Source organism: Zonotrichia leucophrys, chromosome 6, assembly GCF_028769735.1.
Source record: "Zonotrichia leucophrys gambelii isolate GWCS_2022_RI chromosome 6, RI_Zleu_2.0, whole genome shotgun sequence".
Lineage (NCBI taxonomy): Eukaryota > Metazoa > Chordata > Aves > Passeriformes > Passerellidae > Zonotrichia > Zonotrichia leucophrys.
Genome location: NC_088176.1, coordinates 24403940 through 24424723, shown reverse-complemented (window position 1 = coordinate 24424723; position 20784 = coordinate 24403940). Strand labels below are relative to the sequence as shown.

Below are 20784 nucleotides of genomic sequence, written 5' to 3'. Positions count from 1 at the left end.
AGAGTGCCCCACTTGTATCTTCACCCCAAGGCATAACACCAATGTATTTCATCTTGTCCTCGCCAGTACCCTACAATTTTTGTTAGCAACAACCGAGGTATCCAAGTGAGGTAAATCTGGTGTAAATTTAAGTTGTTCAAGGAACAAACTCTGGTATCTGGTCTGGGTAGAACCTGAGATGCAAAATTGAGCTGGTTGACCTTCTCACAGCAAATATTATTTGAATCCAGTGTGTTATGCTCTATACAATGTTATTGTAAAAACATATTTCAAAGAAACAGCTTAAAACAAATTCTAAAATGCAGAAATTCCGTTTATTATATTGAGAATATAAATTGCAAGAAGTCCTGCAATGCATTCTCTTCACTCTAAGTACAATACAGTACACTGTTCTCCACAATAAGTTACATAAAGGCAAATTTTATATACATATAAAAAAGGATCAGTGCCCAGAACTATTTGCACAGCATATCTGCTATTCAGAAATCAATCATTAAATCTTCAGAAATCTTGAGCAAAAGAAACCCATAAACAGATCTTAATTACCTGGTTTGAGAAAGGTTTTCATCTAGTATGTAAATTCAGCAGAAACCATGCAAATGGTTTAACCACTGAATTAGCATTCTCTGCATTCATTCTATAAACAAATGTATTAAAAAACGAGGCATGCCATATGGTATCATATAAGACAACATGGAGAAAAATGACCTGCCTGCATTTGTACTGTTTATGCATCCCAAAACACCCAAAAGGTAAGTACCAAAGTAGTAGTGCCATTGTACAAGGCACTAATGAGACCACAGCATAATTCTGTTTAAACATGCTCAAAAAAATTCAATAAACAAAAGAAAAACCAGAAAAAAAACAAAAAAAAACCTGACCCAGAGGAAAAAGAACCAAAACCAAAACCCTAAAACATCCACAAACTGAAAAAGTAAGGCTGCTAGGATGATCAGTATAATGAAGAGCATGGTATAAAGAAAGACTGTAATAGCACTTGCTTTTTCAGTCACTGAAACAACTACGAGTATATGACACCTTACAAAAACATGTCAGGAAAATGCCCAAAAGAGAAAGAATGCATAAGGAAAATATTGGCATAACAGCAAACAGGCCTCTAATAAATTAACATGGTAATGAAAAGGTGGTTCCTCAACTTAAAGGATGAGATACATAGGCAGGGCCTTGGAATAAGAAGGAGTGAAGGCCAAAAATATTTAAGCAAACAAGTTTAATAGCACAGCTCAGTTTATAGAAGGGATATGGCATCTACTGTGGGAAAAGAGCAGGCACAGATACACCAAGCTGGAATGTTCCCAACTTCCATCACTGAAATAAGAAGGTGGCGTTTCCTTCACAGTGTGAATTTCCATTAAATGCTCTAAAATTCCACTTAAAAGGATCTTCATTCCCACCCCCCAAATTATTCTCTATTCAACCATGTCAATGTCTGTTATACAGAAAATGAGGCACAAGCCCTGGCTGTGGAATCAGCACCCTGCACAGCTGCTGTACTGCTCAGCATGTCCATGTACCTTTCATGGTGAGATTATTTTCCCCCACCTTTTTCTTGTTTCTATAATGGAGTCTAAGTATAGGATCCTTCTAAAGTCACAGTGCAGTGAGCCATACAGACTGAAAATACTCAAGACACGAAAGATTTTTCCATTTAATTCTCAAAAGAATGCAAACAAAAGAACAGAGATGTACCACATGAAAAGCGTTGAATTGTACATTCCAGAGATTTTTCCAGTCGACACTGAAGACACTTTCCTTGAACTACACGGGCCCTCCAATTTAGCTGAGGTGCTTCAACTCACACGAGATGTGGCTATCAGTCAAAGGATTACTGGGAAAACAAACACGAGAACCAAAAACCCCCTAAGCTGTTCTTCACTGAGAAAGAGAGGCACTGTGTTTGTGAGCTGCATTAAGGCTGTAGAGCGGTGCTGGTTGAGGGCGAGGCGCAGTCCCCGGGCTCAGCCCGCGGCCTCGCTGTTAGTCCTGTAGGCCTGCTTGCGGAGGTGCGCCTCGATCTCCTCGCGGAACACCAGCATGCCCAGGTGCGAGTGCGACGCCTCGTTCATGGCCTTGGACTGGATGCACATGCGGTACTGCTCGGGGGTCAGCTCGTCCGCGCAGTGCTTCTCGTGCCACAGGTGGAACAGCCCGGGCACCGGCGTCCTGACCACCACCAGCTCCCCGTGCAGGTACTTCCTGTACAGGTGAACGTCCTCGCCGCCCCAGCCCTTCACCTCCAAGTCAAAGCCCCCTGCAGAGACAGCGGCACCAATCGTTACCCGGGCACACAGGCAAGGACAGCAACACTTTCACGCCTAACCTGTCACCAGATGACGTTCCAGAAATTCTGTGGCAATCAACTAAGCTTCCTATGCCATGGCATGCCAATCAGAGGGACAGGAGCTTCAAGGATAGCACATCCTTGGTGGTGGGAACTGCCCAGGACACAGATCTGCTGACTTCGGGAAGTCTCTTAGAGCAGTGTCTCCAAATTGCATTATGCATGACATCCCATGTGACAGCTGCAGAAATCTGTAGGCAAACCTCACTTGCTAAGCTTTTGAATTATTTTTAGGAAGCATAATGGATTTTAGCAGCTGGAAAAGGAAGCAGTCATGCCCATATGAGAAATCCTCTCTAACAATGCCAGCAATTACTCCACAGGTCACAATTCAAAAGGCTGGACTAAGGAAAGGAACACAGTTCACCATTTTAAGTTCTCTTGTTTTTCCAGGACTACAGTGAAGAGCAACCCAGGCTCCTGTACAATTTCAAAACTCCAGAATTATGAAGTCCTCATTTAGCACTACCATACAGATGGCAATGTAACTGCTCTTAGCAATCAGCCTGCATTCAGGGCACCAGACAGCACGCAGGGCTGTGTCATTACATCTTCTGGCAGATTTACATCTTCTGGCAGACTATGCTCAGCACTATCCTCCACATTTAAGCACACCAAGCTGTTCTCAGTTTTAAGAACATGCCACAAGGGGGGGCAAAGCACGTTGCTAAAGACTCCAACAACTGTATTCAACTTCTCTAGGTTATTTAAAAGTAAGGATTTGAATGCTTCTTGTCTATGTGAATGGCTTATTTGAGTGACATGTTTCTTAAACTTGATTCATTTGCTTCAGACAGACACAAAGGACCAAAAAAAACCCCACCACTATTTAAAAAAATTCTAGAATTAAATGTTTCTACTTAAACTACTGTGTCTTTTAATACACTCAACAGATGGGACATCAAAATCCAGAAAAGCTAATTTATCTCATTGGCCAAACTTGTCAAGCAAGTCTAACTGCTAGGCCTGGGGAAATAATACAAGAAATAAATGTATTACTTTCCTGTCATTAGTTAAGACCAGAGAATCACTTTTTAAACACACAATTTTTATTTTTAGTCTCATCTTACCAACAGTCAGAAAGTCTGTCCGATATTGACAAGTCATCCCAAAGCCAAAATCCCTCCAGAAACCAGAATCCTTCTTGTGCACCTGCAATTTTAAACCAGTACAATTTTGAAATGTACAATACAACCACGGAGGTACACTGCACTTGGTTTTGCAGAAAGCTAAGCTCTTCCCATCATTTGTTCAGGGCAGGATAGAGCATAGTAACACTTTTGGTATTTCTGTGTCATGCACTCATGTGGGGCTTCCCAGTGACCTGCAGCTCACTTCTCCCTCTGCCTTCCAATTCCACTTGACCTCACGGCATTTCTGCTGCACCACCTCTATTTTCTATGTATCTGCCCAGACCAAGCAGTAAATAAGCCCATGGCTAAATCATCTGTTCCCAACACTCCATTTCCTACCCATTTTCTAAGGCCACATTTGTCTTTTGATCTGATATCACGTGAAAGGGAAGCTTTGTGATTGAAGTCAACAACCATAATACTGTTGAGTTTAAAAGAGTGGACAGAAGAGCTGTCAGGCAGGAGATCACTCCTCTCTCAGCTGTGATTATCCAGGACTATATGAAAAACCTTCCCTCTGGCTTTCAGCAGGATCCTTGCAAACAACGTAGGGAATGAGGGCTATTGTGTTTCTCTTTTAATACAGCTCTTCTTCATACTACTCTCTTCTTTTCCTCTTCTAAACCTGTCCATCTCAGAAGTCTCAGCTGCAAAACCCAATTTCATCCATGCAGTCTCTCAAAAGAGAGCCAGACTGGACACTTCATTCAGAGGTTTTTGCCTTTCACCAACGCTTTGTTTGCTGGAACATAAGATCAAAGTTGCTGCTGTGCAATGCCACCATCCTCCTAAAAGACTGGCTTGTCAAGCCACAATAAGCAGCAGATCAGAACTACCAACTTCATTTGGTTAATTGCAATTACTTCTTTTAAACTAGGTGGAAGGTTTTTTCCCAGTGCTTTGTCCATAATGGAGAAAACTGTTTAGATATGCAGTGCCAAAGGTCACAAGATATCCCAAACAGACTATTAAGTTGGACTTAATTTTGTTTTAATACAAAGCACACCTAATTCTACCCAGAATAAAAAAAGCTGCTTACCAATTGCTGCTCCACAGGAGGTGGTATATCTTGATTGGCATAGACAATAGCAGGATTGTAAAGGCTGAATACCACAGGATAGAAAACTTTTTTCCCTGGAAGTCAAAAGATAATTGTTACTCACTGTGGGCATGCTTTCTGAAGGCAAAAAGAAACCAGAAACACTCTTTTTATGGAAGAGATTACCTATTAGGCCTCTAGTGGAAATAAATAAAAACAAGTTCTAGCTGCTAAGATTTCCCACCTAGGAAGCCTGTAACACCCAGTGGGGCAGAGCTCTTAGGATTAAAAAAAAATACATATGTATGCATATTATACATATTACAGTGGATTAACTTTTATATCTAGTTATACATGCTTATATAAAATATTAGATATCTCAGTATCATTCCAGGTGACTGAAAAATTTCTGCAATAATGACATGCAGTAAAACTAAAAATAATCAAATTCAAGCAACACCTTGCATTGTTGAATTTTACGAATTTATCTCTGTCCACAACATGTAAAAGCAGGTACTCCCAGGATATCCTGCAAGGGCATCAAGCATCATGAGAATCCTGACTATGCTGAAAACACCAGGTCTGTGTCTCTAATGGAAGCCAGGTAAATATTTTTCCACTAATGTCTTGCATCACCAATGCTGCAAAAGTATTGACAACAACAGTCCACAAGAATATTCACTATCCTGACTTGGGCATGAACTCTGAAGGAGTGAGCAGCATTTTCAGATCTCATTTAAAACAAAGGTGACAAACTGCCAGTATGAATTTCAACGAGTGTCTTGAACTCTTTCTTGTTAAAGCTCACAAAATACTCCTCTCCAAAATTTTTCCCATTATTTATACAACTTGTTTCATGAAGAACAGAGACAGACAGAAATGAAAGAAAAATCAAGAAACAGAACCCAAATATCTCGTTTTGGAAGAATTTTCTTGCTTGCTTGTTAGGTGAAGAAAAAACATCTACTGATTCCAAATTAACATTTGGAGAAAATGGTTTCTGACTGCAACAAATTTGAAACAAGAGTAAGCATTAAAAAAAGAACCCAAACAGTTTGACAGAAGGAGATCTTCAGTAGCATGCTTGTTAACTCAAGAAAGCTTTACCCTTCTTGGCAGAAGCTTGTAGAACAAGCAAGCATCACACAAACTTAGAAAAACAATCAATATTTCAGAGCTTGGGATGGAACAGTGGAACATGAGCTCAGGTTCCACATGGAGCACACACTGTAGCTCTACTGAAAACCATTCCTTTGTGACATGTCTTGGCCATACATGTGTGAGAAGAGATAAACCAAACTTGTTGGAGGTTTCAGCATAACAAAAGTCATCTTCCACTGCAGAGTGTTACTCTGAGTTTTGTTATACAGATTTACATGCAGTCTAATTGTTACAGTAATTAAGTTGTCCAGCTTTCTTTCAGAAAACTAAATCTGAAGAAAACACGAAAACTGTTTTTTGTACAAAAAAAGACATGTTCTTAAAACAAGCTACACTAAGGCAGAAGTTATTTCTCAGTGTGAATATTATTGCCTTTTGGGCAGAATGTGATTAGTTTTCCAGGGTGTGAGGTACTGAATAAGCCCCACCATCCCAGCTGAGTTTTCCTTGTTTCCTACATCCCAGCACAGGTCAGCTGAAGTCCAGCAGGGTGACAAGGCTCCCTCCCCGCAACAACAGGGGAACATACCGGGCTCAGCGTTTAAGCGGCAGCTGTTGAGGAACTCGGCTGTGAAATAAACATCAACATCACAGAAGAACATCAGCACCTCGCCCTTTTCCCAGGCTCTGGCACCCATGTCCAGTCCTCGGCCCCGGTTGAATTCCTCATTCAGAGAGACAAGCGTGTAATTGTTGAAGTCAGTTTCTCTACAAGAAAAACAGAGCCAAACCCAAAATAACTCAGTGGGGAGGGGCAGAGGGACCATTGATAGGTTTTTTAGCATTTTACAGGAATTTCATTCCAGAAATTTAAAAAGAAAAACAGTTATATGATCAGAATGAGAAAAAAAATGTTACACTTAGTTGTCTATTTTAATTTTAAGCCTTGTAAAATGACAGAGATCAGTCTTTGTAACTTCATGTTTAATCATTCAGACAGATTAAAAGGCCTTTTGTTAACTGACATGAATTAAAACACTCTATGAGTTACAATGGCATCTAAAATTTGTCCCCACAAACCATGAATTCCTGACCAACAGAAATATCTGTCTTCAGTAGCTCAGAGAAGAGGGCAAACAGGAAGCCAGAGTGCTGGCATGACCAGCACACTGACTCATGGGGCAAAGGCCACCTGTGTGACAGTGCCACCACAACCCAGGCACTCTGCTTCTCCTCGCTGGTCACCACTAGCACACATGCCTGTACTCCCAGCAGAAGAGGGAAGGAGCAGCCAAAGGAGACTGGAAACACACTCAGAGAACATCTTCAAGCAAAGTGAAGTGTCTACTTCAGAGACACTTCAGAGGACAATGCTTGAAGAGAGCAGAGTGAAGATATTCAACAGTAGCACCACTAAAAAGACAGTGAATCTGGTAAATGGCCAGTGAGCCTGCAGCACTGACTCAGTGCTCTGAGGGACATCTCACAGGGAACAGGGCAGGCAGCAGAGGCCTCAGAAATGGAGGGGTACAGCACACAACGGGTGCTAGGGAGACTGCAGCAGCAAATGCAGAAATTCTCTCCTCCCTTCCTACGAGATGCCCTTACGTGTCAGGCCAGCTCTCCATCGCACCTCCAAGCTGGTGACAAAGCAGCCTGTGCCTGGTCTGTGCCATGGCGAGGAGCCTGGCCAGCATCCTGAGACAGGGACCACACCAGAGCTCAAGGCGGCTCCCAGCTCAGGGATGGGTGCAAGAGCTCAGGTGGTGAAGGAGCCCCTTGGCTACAGGTGAAGGATGCTGACACCTGCCCCATCTCTCTGGAACAAAAACCATAAAAGACACGTTCGTGAATTTTACTGATGTAATGCTGAGACAGCCATGATGAACCCTGCATAAGTTATTTTACAGCTGAGAGTAAGTACAGGCCTACTTTGACTACTACATGTCTCTTCCTTATAATTAAATAAAATTGTTTCTCCAGTGAGGTATTAAAATGTACATCCCAGTTCCAAAGAACTTCAACTCTAATCAATCTGTTAGCATGACTGAATATCCACTGCAAAACTCATCCCTGTTGTTTTTGGGACTGTCAGATAGAAGCCTCAAAGTCTTTTCTGGCTATAACTTGATTTTTAGTAGTCTTCAGGAAACTTTTGCAACCTAAGCTGTAAAACGGCAACCATAAATAGGGTATAGTAAATAAATAATGAATTTCCCAGTAACCTGTGTTGGAGTATTAGCTTTATTTGGTTTATTTCTTCATTCTTTTTTAAAAGCTGTTTAAAATGCCAGTTTTACTGACTGATGTTGGATTGACATACTTACCTAGCCACAGATTCTAGGATGTTTTTCACTTCTGATAGACCATCTTGTCCAAAGTACACCACTGTGAGGTGAACACGCTTATCCTGATGAATGCACACATCCCTGTAAGAACAAAGATAAGCTGGTATTAGTAAATACCTGAAACACAACAAAAAACTTTAGGTACTTAAAAGCTACAGCATTAAAAAGAATTAGCAGATTGAAGTGTTCTGGCCATCACCAAATGGCTTCAGAGAAAACAAGAAGAGATGCTTTCTCTTCTTTCCCCATCTTGCCCATTTACATCAGAAGGTTCCAATACTGTGTGTCACATTCCAATACCTTCTTTTATAAACAGGCACTCCCCAACTGATGCAAATACACAAATTATGTTCAAAATCATCTGTATTCAGGTTCACAATGACCCTGACTTTTGGTAATTTTGCTGCAATTAGAGAATCCCTTAAGCCTTTTTAGAAGGAATGTTTTCTCCATACAGTAGGTTCAATTACAAACATCCCAAGGCAGTTGCACACAATGTTGGAATCATTAGCTCTGATGCAACTCAACCAGAAAAGGAATTCACTCTGAAAACAAAACAAAATGCTGAAAATCAGGAACACAGCTCACTATAAAATCTCATGCACCTACCTAAAGTTTTGCATAAATTGTGCAAATGCCTCAGTTCTTCCAGCAAGAGGAACAATAACGTTAATGATCGATCTAGAAATATCGACTGTTTCACTCTTCACTTTCATGAGGGGTCCAAAAGGTCGGAACAAGGTGACATGCCTGTACTCCATGCCATCCATCTTCTTATAAAACAGCTCATACTGCGTCCCCTTATCTCTCTCTGTACGATAGTAACCTGAAGAATAAGTCACACAAGTAATAGGTAAAGTCAAAGATCCCAGCAGTTTTATTTCAGACACACTGGTTCTCTTTACAACTAAAGAAGTGAGGGCAAAGCTTCTGGGTTTCTCCTAAAACTATATGAAATTTCCACAAAAGGTTATCCATCACAGTCACCCTTCTACCATTTTAGGTCAGACCTGAGAAACAATCCCAAATTAACTCCAGCTTCCCCTGCTTCTTAGAGACAGGTTTCATGGTCCTATGCCAATTCCTCTAGTGGAGTTGGGTCTTCCCAACAAAAAGGGAATTCAGCTAATTACTAAGGAAAAGGATGGCTGAAATCTAATATTGCCTGTTCTTAAGCCCTTCAGTAAGCATCTAGCTCTGAGCTAGCCCACAGTAAAATCTGAGATCATCTAGCCAGTAATCACCACAAGAAAAGCAAAATTTGTTCTGTGGGCAGAACAAATGACAGCAACTTGCTTGACAAAGTCTGCAAAATCTGACATGTGGCATTTAAACAAAACAACTGTGTGATAATACTGGAATGCTTTTAAATAGTTTTCACTGCTGACCAGTAATTAATGTTTTCTATCTGACAAATAAGTGGTACTTCACTAACCCATAGTCTTCTATGGACACAGGCAGAAGATTTTCTATGTGGCTGTCACACTTCAGGACAGAAGTGCTAGTCCCTCCAGAAACAGGACTATCTGTTGAGAGATATTTTACTCCAAATGGGTAGAAAAAAATCTGTCCCTTTCAGAACATGGGCCTTTAACTTAAGGGCCATCAAAGAAGGAAGTTAAATCAACAGACTCTAATTTTACACCACATAGGAAAGGACTGAGGCTCATCATTCCATATCTATGCTAACCTGAGAGTAAGAAATGATGACAGGAAAAATCCTCCAACAAAAATGCCTTACATTCATCCCATCTCTGCTTTCCTCTCACCAGCAAGGAAAAGACCTATTATCCAGAAGAACCACAAGCTACACCATGAACTGGCATTACATTCCAGTTAAGTGGCCACCCAGACCATAGAGAAAGTTACAAAGAGCTGCATGTTCCCAAGTGGGAGGGATGCACACCCCTGGCCTAACACGCTGCATTTCCTTGCACCTGGCTGCCCTGAACTGCCCCTTCTCCAAGCCAGTCCCCTCAGCAGCTGAAATCCCTCCCAGGCTCCCACCCAGAAAGCAGCTGGTGGCAGGCCACAGAGCAGGCAAACCACACTGGTGACACAAAAGGTTCTCTTTTGTACCCAGCATTGATAAGTGTCCTTTTGGTTGTCTTTTTTTGCAACTGAAATCAATACCAGACAAAGTATGCAAAGGAAGCAGCTCTCATCTTAGAGCACCTTGAGTGTGACTGTCTCAGGAACCAGAAAGAAGGGATGACAGAGCTTTGTGTCTCTCCCTCTGCCCAGGCAAGTATTCTCCATGTTCCCTTGTCTTTCAACACAAGAAGCAAAGGAATGTGCACACCACCTTGACCTAACTTCTTTCTTTATATCCCAGATTCCATCCACAAAGAAAGAAGCCTTTCCCTAAATCCACCTCCGTGTTCCTCTGCTCCAGCCTCCATCCCCAAACCAAACCCAGTTTCATTCACTGACGTTCCCTCCTTCTGCCCAGTCTCTTACACCTCTCCCATGCCCAGCTCTGTAATGCAGCCTGTCTTGTGGACAGTGCACAGACAGACCCAATGGACAACGTGGATGAGCACCACAGAGGGGCTGTGGGACACACGGTGCAGCAGAACAAGCTGGTCCATCACACTGCAAGTCAGTGATGACTGAAGCTCTCAGCTGAGAGGCTTTGACCCTCTGAACAAAGTTCTGCAATGCTCTCCTTTAAGAGACTGAAATTCACATTTGTGCTTTTGTCAGCACAGAGATGCATAATTATGCATCACATTTTAATGCTTATTTTCAAATCATTATTAATTACAAGCACTGAAAATGGTGTTTCGAACAATGAAAACCCACAGTGCTGACTGCCAGAAGCAGCAGAAGAATTTAAATCCCTCTCAGCCCTTTTCCATTCCAACTCATTGTGCTGCACACTCCAGCACCGTAGCTGAAAACAGCATCTTGGTTAATGGAGCAGCTCATGCACCATGGTGCTCATACATCACACTTTCATGTAATAGGTAGCAAATACTTTGGACCAGGACTCCTGGGGAAATCAACCTTCAGTATTTTATATTTTACTATTTTCGCTGCTATGCAATAGCTGTTTACAGAAAAAAATACCATTTACAACATTAAGTGAAGGTTTTAAAAGCATAACAGCTGCCAATAGCTTATCTTAAATCAAACTATAAGCTTCGATGACAGTCTACAACAGAAGGCTGAAGTAGAGAGTAAAACTTTCTAGACTAATTTAAAAAAAATTAAACTAAAGCAAAGCCCACTGCTATAACTTCATAAAGACCTTAATATGCAAATTCAAATTGGAATAGAGTCTAGCCAACATTCAATTGTTGAAATACAAGATTCCAAACTTTTGAATCTCAACATGCTACCAGAGCCACATTTCTTTTAAATAGTATTTACTCCTGGAGTTATTCTCCTTGCTACGAGGTAGCTTCTGTTGCTAATCTACTAATTTGAATACTTTTATGGGACTAAAGTCTCTATGCACAGAAGCCAGATTTCAGAACAGCCAGAAAAAGAACCCATATCTGGTTTACTTCTAAGTGTATTCAAGTTTTTAACACTTGGAACTGACTCATTTAATAAAACCTGTTATCGCACCTTGCAACTAGCATACACTGGCTGCCACCCAAAAGAGAACTCCACAAGCAAAGAGGTAAAAAGCAGCAGAAATAATTTAACAGCTGCTATTCCTGGTCTATGAAGCTTTACTCCCTTTGCAGAAGTTCTGCTTCTCACCAAACAAATTAAGCACAGGAATCCTGGGGATCAGTTACTATGAAAGCCAAGAAGCTGTTCTTCTATTGCCCTGAATATTCCTTGCTTTACAACTGCCAGGCAGTGTTTGGTCTGTGGGTTGCAGATGGGTCTGGTTCTTTTGGTGGGTATGAGAGCTCTCCACTGAAGCTCCCAGGACAGTGGCCAGTTGCTGGTCCTATGCAGCAAACAGGCAGGGGCTGTTTGCATGACCAGCAGTCCACATTGCTATGGGGATGGCAAAAACTTGGAGGCTTGCACATGGGAATAAAGGATTTTTACATTCCAAGGATGGGTGGGGGTGGGAAGGCTTCCTTTTCAATGCTGACCTAAACAAAGTTTCCTGATTTTGCCCAGTTTCAATTGGAAACACAGAAGCAAGAGAAATGGACCCAAACAGCACTGCTAGAGATTCAATAACAAGACCTTTATTAGCAATTAGCTAATTGCCAATTAACTTCTGAAAACACGCTAGTGCTTCTATTTTCCAACAGTTAATTTTAAACATTTGTGCAATGGAAGAGCTTGTAATCTCTTAAAAAAGCCAATTACACTGATAAATGTAAACCCAAATAAGCCAGTTACACTGATAGTGAAGTGCGTCCATGAAGGCTCCTCAAGGCTTCTCTATCACCATTCAAGACTCAATGTCACATGCTTCTGGAGAAAGGGAACACAGAGGTAATACTATTATTTGCTCTGAATTACTCTCCATTTCTCAATATTATCAAATACTGATCTCAAAGAAATCTATTTTTAATGGAAGACTATCTTAGAACATGCAGTTCAGCAATTAGGTCCATTGTTCATAATCCTAAATCTATTCATTTGTGAAAATATGTAAAATTGCATCTTTTATCCTCTCTAGGGATACTCTTCATCCAGGGGGAACAGGATACTCTTGTTTCTCATACACTTAGATCTAACGTAAACACTAAGAAAAAAAAATACTTCAAAGGGTTTCTCGAACAGTAACTGCATAACAAGACTTTTTTCAGGTCAGATTTTTATTCTGTAAATATTACAATTCTGGAAATTTCATTATGGGTTGCTGCAAAGGAAAACAGGTACAGCAAACAGAGCTGCGAAATTTGCTGGTTTTCCCTTCATCAGCAGAGCAAGTCAACTGAGCTTTGTGAAAAACAATTTGAAGTTTTCAGAAGGTTATCTTTGTAGTTGTAATATACACTTAGAAATCTTTTCTTTACTTAGTGTTATTGCGCAAAGCCTGCACATAACCATGGTGTGGCTGTGACAGATCTGCCTTATCTGAATTCCAAAGCAGATTTGGATCACTGCTGTGTTTTGCAACACTAAAAAAGTAACGTGAGCTCAGGAAGCCCTTGGCCAGAGTGCTCCCTGCTGTGGACACAGCTCCCCTGCCCCACCACAGAGCATCTCTGTGCAGAGCCCACAGGGGCTGAGCTTGCTCGAGGCATCAACAGTTACATCCAGGACACACTGCAAAAACAGAGTGCAACAAAAAAGCTGGCATGGCTCAGCATGCATTTGGAACTTTTTTGGCCTGCCTAGTATCAAGACCAATAAAAATCAGTCGATTCAGACTACCATAAGTATTATGGGCTAATTAAGTGTACTTTTTCAGAAAAAAGTTTATTTAGGAAATTCTTATTTTTAAAACAGAAAGCAGATCAATTTAAAATTCAAGTTATTAGTATTAGTTGTCTCAAGTTACTCCAGTATAGATTAAATCCTAAACACAGTAAGAAAAAAAAATTCTTGATGTTTTTTCAAATGAAGACAATGATACTGAACTCACTGGGCATCCGAGGCAATTCTGGGAAAGACCTTCAGACATAATCAATAGACATTAAAAGACACCATTAAGTAAAATAATCTATAAGTAAAGATGTTCTAAACTTAATTAAACAGTCACCAAATTCCCTAAGGAGAGTGTACCTGAAAGTACATATCACAAAAATTTACATGGTTTAAAGTTTAGTCTACTATTTCACAAGTCTAGGAAAAGAGCAGACCTAATTCCCAGAACCAAATACTGACCTATATAAAAAATAGCCTGTTGAGGTAACAAGCTAGAAAGCTTCAGAATAAAAATTTCTTGCAGTACAGTTTTGTGGATAAGTTTTTGTATATAGATATGTACTAGTTTTGAGGAAAAAAATCCTGCAAGTTAGAATATAAAATCAACTTATCTATATTGAGCACAAAACATGATGGTTATGTATTAACTAATGCAGTACCATGTTTTCTTTTTTGTCCCAGAAGTGAAAAAAAAAATTAGAAACTTGTGTTTCTCAGCCTCCAGGTTCAAATTGCACAATACTCTAGTTTTAGTCACAAACCACTTATTACAAAATAATTACCAACCGAAGAGGATGTAGAACTTAAATTACATGCCTCAACTGAAGCCAGCTTTAAAAACTGTTTCCCTAAATGAGCAACAGTAATCCAACAACAATGTGGATGTGCTCTTACATCAGTTACAGACCTGTTCTGACTTCAGCTGATATCCCAAACCTGCTAGGCACTTTGATCCTACCAGTTTAGGACAGCTTAAGGGACCAGCATTTTATAAACAGAATGGCATCAGCTTTCCAACTGCACTTCCACCCAAAAGGGGTGCCCAGGCAGAGTGCTAGAGCCTGTTTACAGGGCTGCAGGGCAAGGGACCTGTGTGCACCAACACTGCCTGGGTCTGCTTCTAAACTCTGACTGCAGGAAGAACAGGCGTGGAGAAATATATGTTAACATTCAAAAGATGCCTTTTTTTTTGATGGCTAAATTAGCCAGTAGTATTTGCACATAAAAAACCCACAGAATACCCACACAATCCACAGCTTCTGTCTGAAGAAAGATACTAATAGATCTAGATAACACTATGGCTGGTTGCTAACACACCCATATGCAACATAAAAGACTTGTCTTTCCCTACAGTTCCTGTAACCCTGCATTTGAAGTTATTGTCTTTACAGCAAAAGGAAATGAGTTTGATTTCCAAAAACAAATTCTGGTGTGAACAGAGGCAGAGGTATGAAGTGTAATTCTAAGGTCCTAAAACTACTTGCTTTCTTGAATGTCTGTTATTAAAGGCAGTACACTAAAAAATCATCAGCTATTTCAGTCATGGTAAAATGAAAATCCACTTGAGTACAAGCAATATACAAGAGCAATGGAAAAGCTGCTGAATACTTAATGTAGAAATAAAGCAGAAGAATGATAACCCCTGGAAAAAATAATCGGGTTTTAAATGAGAACTGTACTAAGTGCCCAACACAGGCTGTGTTGCATTGACCCAGCTGAGTGGATACCATGGCCTGTACCACCTTCTGGAATGAAGAAGAGTACTTTCATCAAACTTTAAACACAGTAGCTGTTAAAAACAGAGACTTTTTGCACTACAGACCAATTACATCATGTGAGACTGAAAGAACCCATTATTTCAAGGCCAATGGTACCTTTCTCTAGCATGTCTGCTTAATAATACAGCTATCAGTACTCACTTCAGAACCCCTTCTCTAGTCATGGTCTTACAACATGGTCCGCCTTTTGGTCTTTAATGGCAGCATGAACTGTATTTATTACTGCAACTATGAAGAAGAGGTACTAGGGCAGTTTTTGATAATACTTATTTCCATTGCAGAAGACCATACCCTGGAAAGCCACCTGTTATGGGATTTGTCACTACTGCACCTTTTAAGGGCCTTACTAAGTGTTCAAAGTTTAACTGCTGCATAGGCCTTTATAATAATGTGTGCTCTGCAATAAACTTACAGGCACTGAGACAAAACTGACAACAAGAGAACAGTTTAAGGCTGCCCAGCTCAGCAGACCCCATAACTGTGTACCATGAAAGGTCTATTCAGGACACCAAGTTCTTCAGCTGACAGGCCGGGAACCCAGCCTACCTCTCCCTCCAGTAGGACTGTGCCAGCTCTAAGGAACTCAAATGCCTGACTATTAACTAAAGTGGCACAGAGATGGGTGAGGAAAAACCATGTAGCTTCATACTGGATTGTTTAGCTAGTCTAGAACAAGAGAGATGAATCAATTTCTCCCTCCCACTGCCATCAGTTTCACCGAAAGTCTTTCAGTTTAGTACCATAAGCAGCTGTGTCACGCTGACTTTGGCTACAATCAATTACAAATGCATATGTATTTTAAGCAGATACAGCTTCCCCAGTACATCTCTTGTGATGAGTTCTTCTGAAATGCATTTGTTACTCCATGAAAAACACAAGATAATGAAGTAGTAACATCCTCATCATCAGAAATAAAGGCTCTTATTGTGCAATTACTCTTCAAGACTCCATTCAAGTAAGTAAAACACCTAAAAGTACAAACCCCATTAAATGCCCATTGTGACATTCTGCTACGGGGCTGGGAAGCATGTAAACATACCTTCTATAAAATCATTTTCACTATACAGCTGCCTGTCTCCAACTCCATCATCTTCATCTTGTCCATCTTCTTCATCTGGATTATTGATAACTTCTAGGCCAGCCTCGATAACTTCCACCAACTCATCTCGCTTGTCCTTTCTCACAGGTTTCTCCTCTGGATGCCGAGTGAGCCCCATCTCCAACTGGAACACTTTCATGGATGTGAAGCTCTCAAAGGGAATGACTCCATACTCACTCGGCAGCTTGGCCCCCACGCTCACCTCAGCTTTGTCAATCTGGGAGTGAAGAAACTCCAGGAGATCATTCGATGTTTGTTCCTTGGTGCCCTGGTAGTTCATGCCATTGACCTTCGGGCTCTTTTTTTCCTGCAGGGATTTCAGTTTGTCACTCATTTCCTGAAGCTCTTGCTTTAGCTGGGCAATCTGACGTTTCAGACTGGTAGCTCGGTTTTGATAATGCTCTTCTTGTTCCTGCAAGAGAGCTTGATAGTATTCTTTACCCATGGTTTCACCTACAACACCAGGCAGAGATCCATTGCCATCTGTTTGTGGAGCACACTCCAGCAAATACATGAGCAGGACTAAACTGAAAAGTAAAGCAAGGCCCACCAATAGCCAACGAGTCCTGGCTTGAATTACTAAGCCTCTTCTGGGCATTCTCATATTATTTCTGCTTCCAATCCTAAAAGATTAAATATCTGCTCTTGCTTTCCAGGGGACATCACCCCAGACTTCAAATCTTAGAGAGAAAACACAACTGTAATGGCTACTACAAGTTCTGGTAACATAGCAGATGTGCAGTTTTCAAGCTTTGCCTTAATCAGGTGTCATTGCAGAGATGTAAATCTGAAGTTCCTGTGTCATCCATAACCATCAACTGTAAGTCTGGCTGACGCCATACAATTTGTTCAGGATTTCCTACCCCAAACAAAAAAAACCTGCAAAGGCTGAGGAAGACTGAAGACACCAGCAAGGAATCATATTTCCATTTCCTAATTCAGCCCTAGTTGAAGGGGCCTAGCTTATTTGAAGTTTTGTGAAGGAAATCTGCAAAAGTAATTTTGTAAGCTTTGAACAGACAGCAATTTCTCCCCCACTATGTGCGAGAGCAATCTACAGTTTAGTAGTAATAATTTTCATTGGCTAGTCTTGCTTTTCCTCTGGCACTTGAGTATTTTATTCCACTTCCCCTCCTTTCCTTGGAATCTGTAGTTTGAGTCAGCAAAACAAAGACAGAACCTAAAATTAAAAGAAAGGTGCATATTAGAACTACAAAGCAGACAGTCATTTGAGAAACACATGAACAAAGTTCTAACACATGCATGCAAAAGACCGATGGTGGAAGAAGTGATAAAGGGAGAGCAAAAAACATTTCTTTTTTTGCATTACCCATCAGCAGCTCCCTCTGACACAGTGCCTGGAAAACAGGGATATGGACAGTCCAATAAAATGCATCTGTCACACAGCTAGCCAAAGCAATAACGGTTCTTATAGTCTCACCACAGTTTATTTCACATTTGCTTTAACTCCCCCATTCCTTCTTGGGCTTTTTGCTTTGTTTTACTCTGTGGGAGGAAAAAAAGATACCAAAATCCCATGCCTTTCCTACTCCTCTAAACTACTTTAAAAAATATTAAAAAAAATCCCCATGAACTATTTTGAAGCAGCAAAAGCTTGCAATTTCATTTGCTTTTACTTTAAGTAAATACCTTTCAGGGTGTAACTGTTCACTCATGAATAAATTATTATAGATTTTAATATCAAAGTTTATCGAAGCCGCATTTCAGATTAAGTCAAAAGAAATTAAAATTCAACACCAATCCCTGATTGATGAAAGGGATCCTGAGATTATCCATCTGCTAATATTTCCATCTTCTGACATGGCTGGGCTAGCATGAAGAGGCAGTGACCACTTCATGGGTCACACTCTTACATGACTGCCCAAACCAACCTAGAGGGAAAGGCCAGAGAAACAGCCCACAGTTATGCAAGAGGGGGATACCAAAAGTCCTGCTCAGCACCGAGTCAGCTAAATGTTTTATAGGCCTCCTCAATGACAGGATAAAAGAGTAAGAAGTAAGCTCAATGCATGTTAGTCTACTTTCAACATTAATAAAATACTTTCATTTAAAATTTGCTTGTATAAAATAAGTGAAGCTCATTAAAATTTATCCAGGGACCTATTAGCTCTACATCCATATTGACTGTGTTATGCAATTATGGTTTGGGGGAAGTTCTGAGACTCCCAGTTTAGTTTCACTATCCTTAGGAGACTAGAAAAAAATGGCTCACTCCCATACTCCTTCTGCATGGGTTAGGCAGAGTTACCTGGCATTGCCAGCTGCCACCCAGCCCATCTTGTGCTGACCCTGAGAGCCACTCAGGGTGCCACAATGCTCCCCGTGTGTTGACAGCAAACACCTGGCACTGTGTCTCCCTGATTGTGTCTTTGTGCCACCTCTCCCTTCCCACTCAGCTTCCAGCACCAGGATCAGCACCCCTGATCACTGGTGCTATCATATTCAGCATCTTCACTTGCAAGAAAGTTCCAATTGCAAGGCCTGAAAGACCTCTAAGTGCCCTATTGATACCACCAGCAGCAATGCCTGCCACAGCCACACAAAGTTTGCAGGCATATCATCCACACCGAGTTTGGCAAGGGCTGCACACCTTAAGAGTTGTCCAGCTGAAGTCTATAGGACTGCTCAAAGCAGTTTTTAGTATTTGTAGTGCTAAAGTCTCTGTTAATAAATAATTTACACAGATTATGTAGAAATTCTTAGTACAACAGATTAAAGGCAATTACTCATTTGAAACTGAAGCTTCTGGAACTCATGGAAAGCTACTGGAGACTCAGGTACAAAATAAGTAACAGTTTCATCAGCTGAATACTAGATAACATCCTTTCAAGTCCAGACAAGCCAGAATTTAGGCACTCCTCACTGCATAAACACAATATTATATAAATGCAAGTTGAATGCCTATAAAGAGTGATCAACTCCAGATGTATCCTCAGACTACTGACCAGTGTCCAGATGTGATGAATCAAGGGAGACAGAAGAAAAATTCTACAGGATAAAACCACTTCACAGAAATGATACAGTATCATCACAAGCTTTCTTTAGTACAAAGATAACCATATGATGTTTTATTACATTTCTTACTGAATTCTTGTTCTGTTAGACTGCAAGAGGTAAAGCCACAATTAATAGCATAAAGAACCATAAGTTTCTTTAAAACTCAGCAAATGCTAAACTGTACTAAAGCTACTCCATGCAGAAGCTGACATTTTCAATCAGTAAAGGCATACAGAAAAATGACCAAACTATCTTACTTGCATAAAATATCAGTAAATCAAGCCCCAACTATACTAATTGTTATTAACTGACAAAATCAATACCCCTGAAAATGAAGCATTATTTGTAGCAGGCTTTTGTAGTCAATTATTGCTCCACCAATAAATTGCCCTGTGCTCAACTTTGATGAGTCACTCAGTTCCTTTAGGTCTCATTCATGTCTTAGAAGCAAGGGAGAGCAGATCTCCTGATGTGGTTGTCAAGAGGACACAATGTACCAGGAGATGAAGATTCCCTCAGAGAACAGCAGGGGCAGTGAGAGAACTCTTGCTCTCGCCACCTTTCCCAGTGTGGCCATACATTCATCATAACGGTGAGCCTGGGCTGGGGAAGCCAACACACCCTGCAGGGACTCCCTGCTGGACACTGCAGGTTCCCGGCCCTTGCCAGGAGCCCTTCCCCTGCTCAGAGCACAGGGCTGACAGGGGACACTGCCCTGCCCCGCCCCAAGGGGTGCCCAGGGAATATACACAATAACCCACTCCTGCAGCAACGAGAACTGCACCACTTGCCCTTCTAGGCTCCAATTATCCCTTGATGAGCTGAAACCCTGTATCTATGGGCCAGTGACAATCCTGTTAACAAGACAGCCTTTTTACAGGAGACAGGCACTGCCTATTGCTGTTTGACCATTTTTTCACCATAAAGAACAGGCATTTTTCCCATTAGAGCTTCACCGTGGCCTTGAAAGGCCAGGAATGTTTGTGCAACCAGTTATGTTGAACATTAAAATTTTAAATTGCACATGGAGAGTTGAATGGGTAAGTTAGTTTGCTAAAGCAGTGGGAACTGAGCCAACTGACTTTTTTTTTTTTTCTTCAGTATTACTTCTGCTGAGGGAAGTTACCATAAAGGAGTAAGACACATTTAATCTTGAATACTTCACAGAGTGAGTGAAAGCAGAAAGAATCTTCCTTCCTTCTTTTCCCATTGGAAAAGGAGAGCTTATGAGCACTCTATTTCACTATCCTCTCTTTTCAGAGAACAAGGGGGGGGGGGAAAGCCCTTGTTTTGTGTATGTACAACCCAAATTTGATCTGAATTTGGTCTGGCACAGCCCTACTTAAGGAATTCCAGTAACTAGGCTGTAGAACATGATCACAACAGAAAGCAGGCTGTGAAACCCCAGAACAAGCAAAAGCACATGGGATCCCAAAAATCACAATAGGGAAATTAATTGGGTTACATAGACCATTCTGAAGTTTATAAAAAAGGACAGTAAGATTACCTGGTAATTAATAATCACACAGAAGTCCCTGGAATTTCAGAGCTTAAATATTAAGCTCCAAAACTTTAAATTGCACCTGCTATTATTGCATGCTGGTATTTAAC

General features: G+C 40.9%; 1 protein-coding gene across 1 annotated transcript in view; it reads right to left on the bottom strand.

Moving 5' to 3' along the window:
• Window positions 1-295: 295 nt before the first annotated feature.
• CSGALNACT2 (chondroitin sulfate N-acetylgalactosaminyltransferase 2) overlaps window positions 296-20784 on the bottom strand; it is a 32704-nt gene continuing 12215 nt past the window's right edge. The window contains exons 2-8 of the mRNA XM_064716983.1: window positions 16096-17335; window positions 8593-8809; window positions 7963-8064; window positions 6225-6403; window positions 4535-4629; window positions 3433-3514; window positions 296-2272 (exon numbers count right to left, since the gene is read on the bottom strand). Coding sequence (XP_064573053.1) covers window positions 1980-2272; window positions 3433-3514; window positions 4535-4629; window positions 6225-6403; window positions 7963-8064; window positions 8593-8809; window positions 16096-16759 — 1632 coding nt within the window. The 5' untranslated portion in view covers window positions 16760-17335 and the 3' untranslated portion in view covers window positions 296-1979. The remainder of the gene's footprint in view (window positions 2273-3432; window positions 3515-4534; window positions 4630-6224; window positions 6404-7962; window positions 8065-8592; window positions 8810-16095; window positions 17336-20784) is intronic.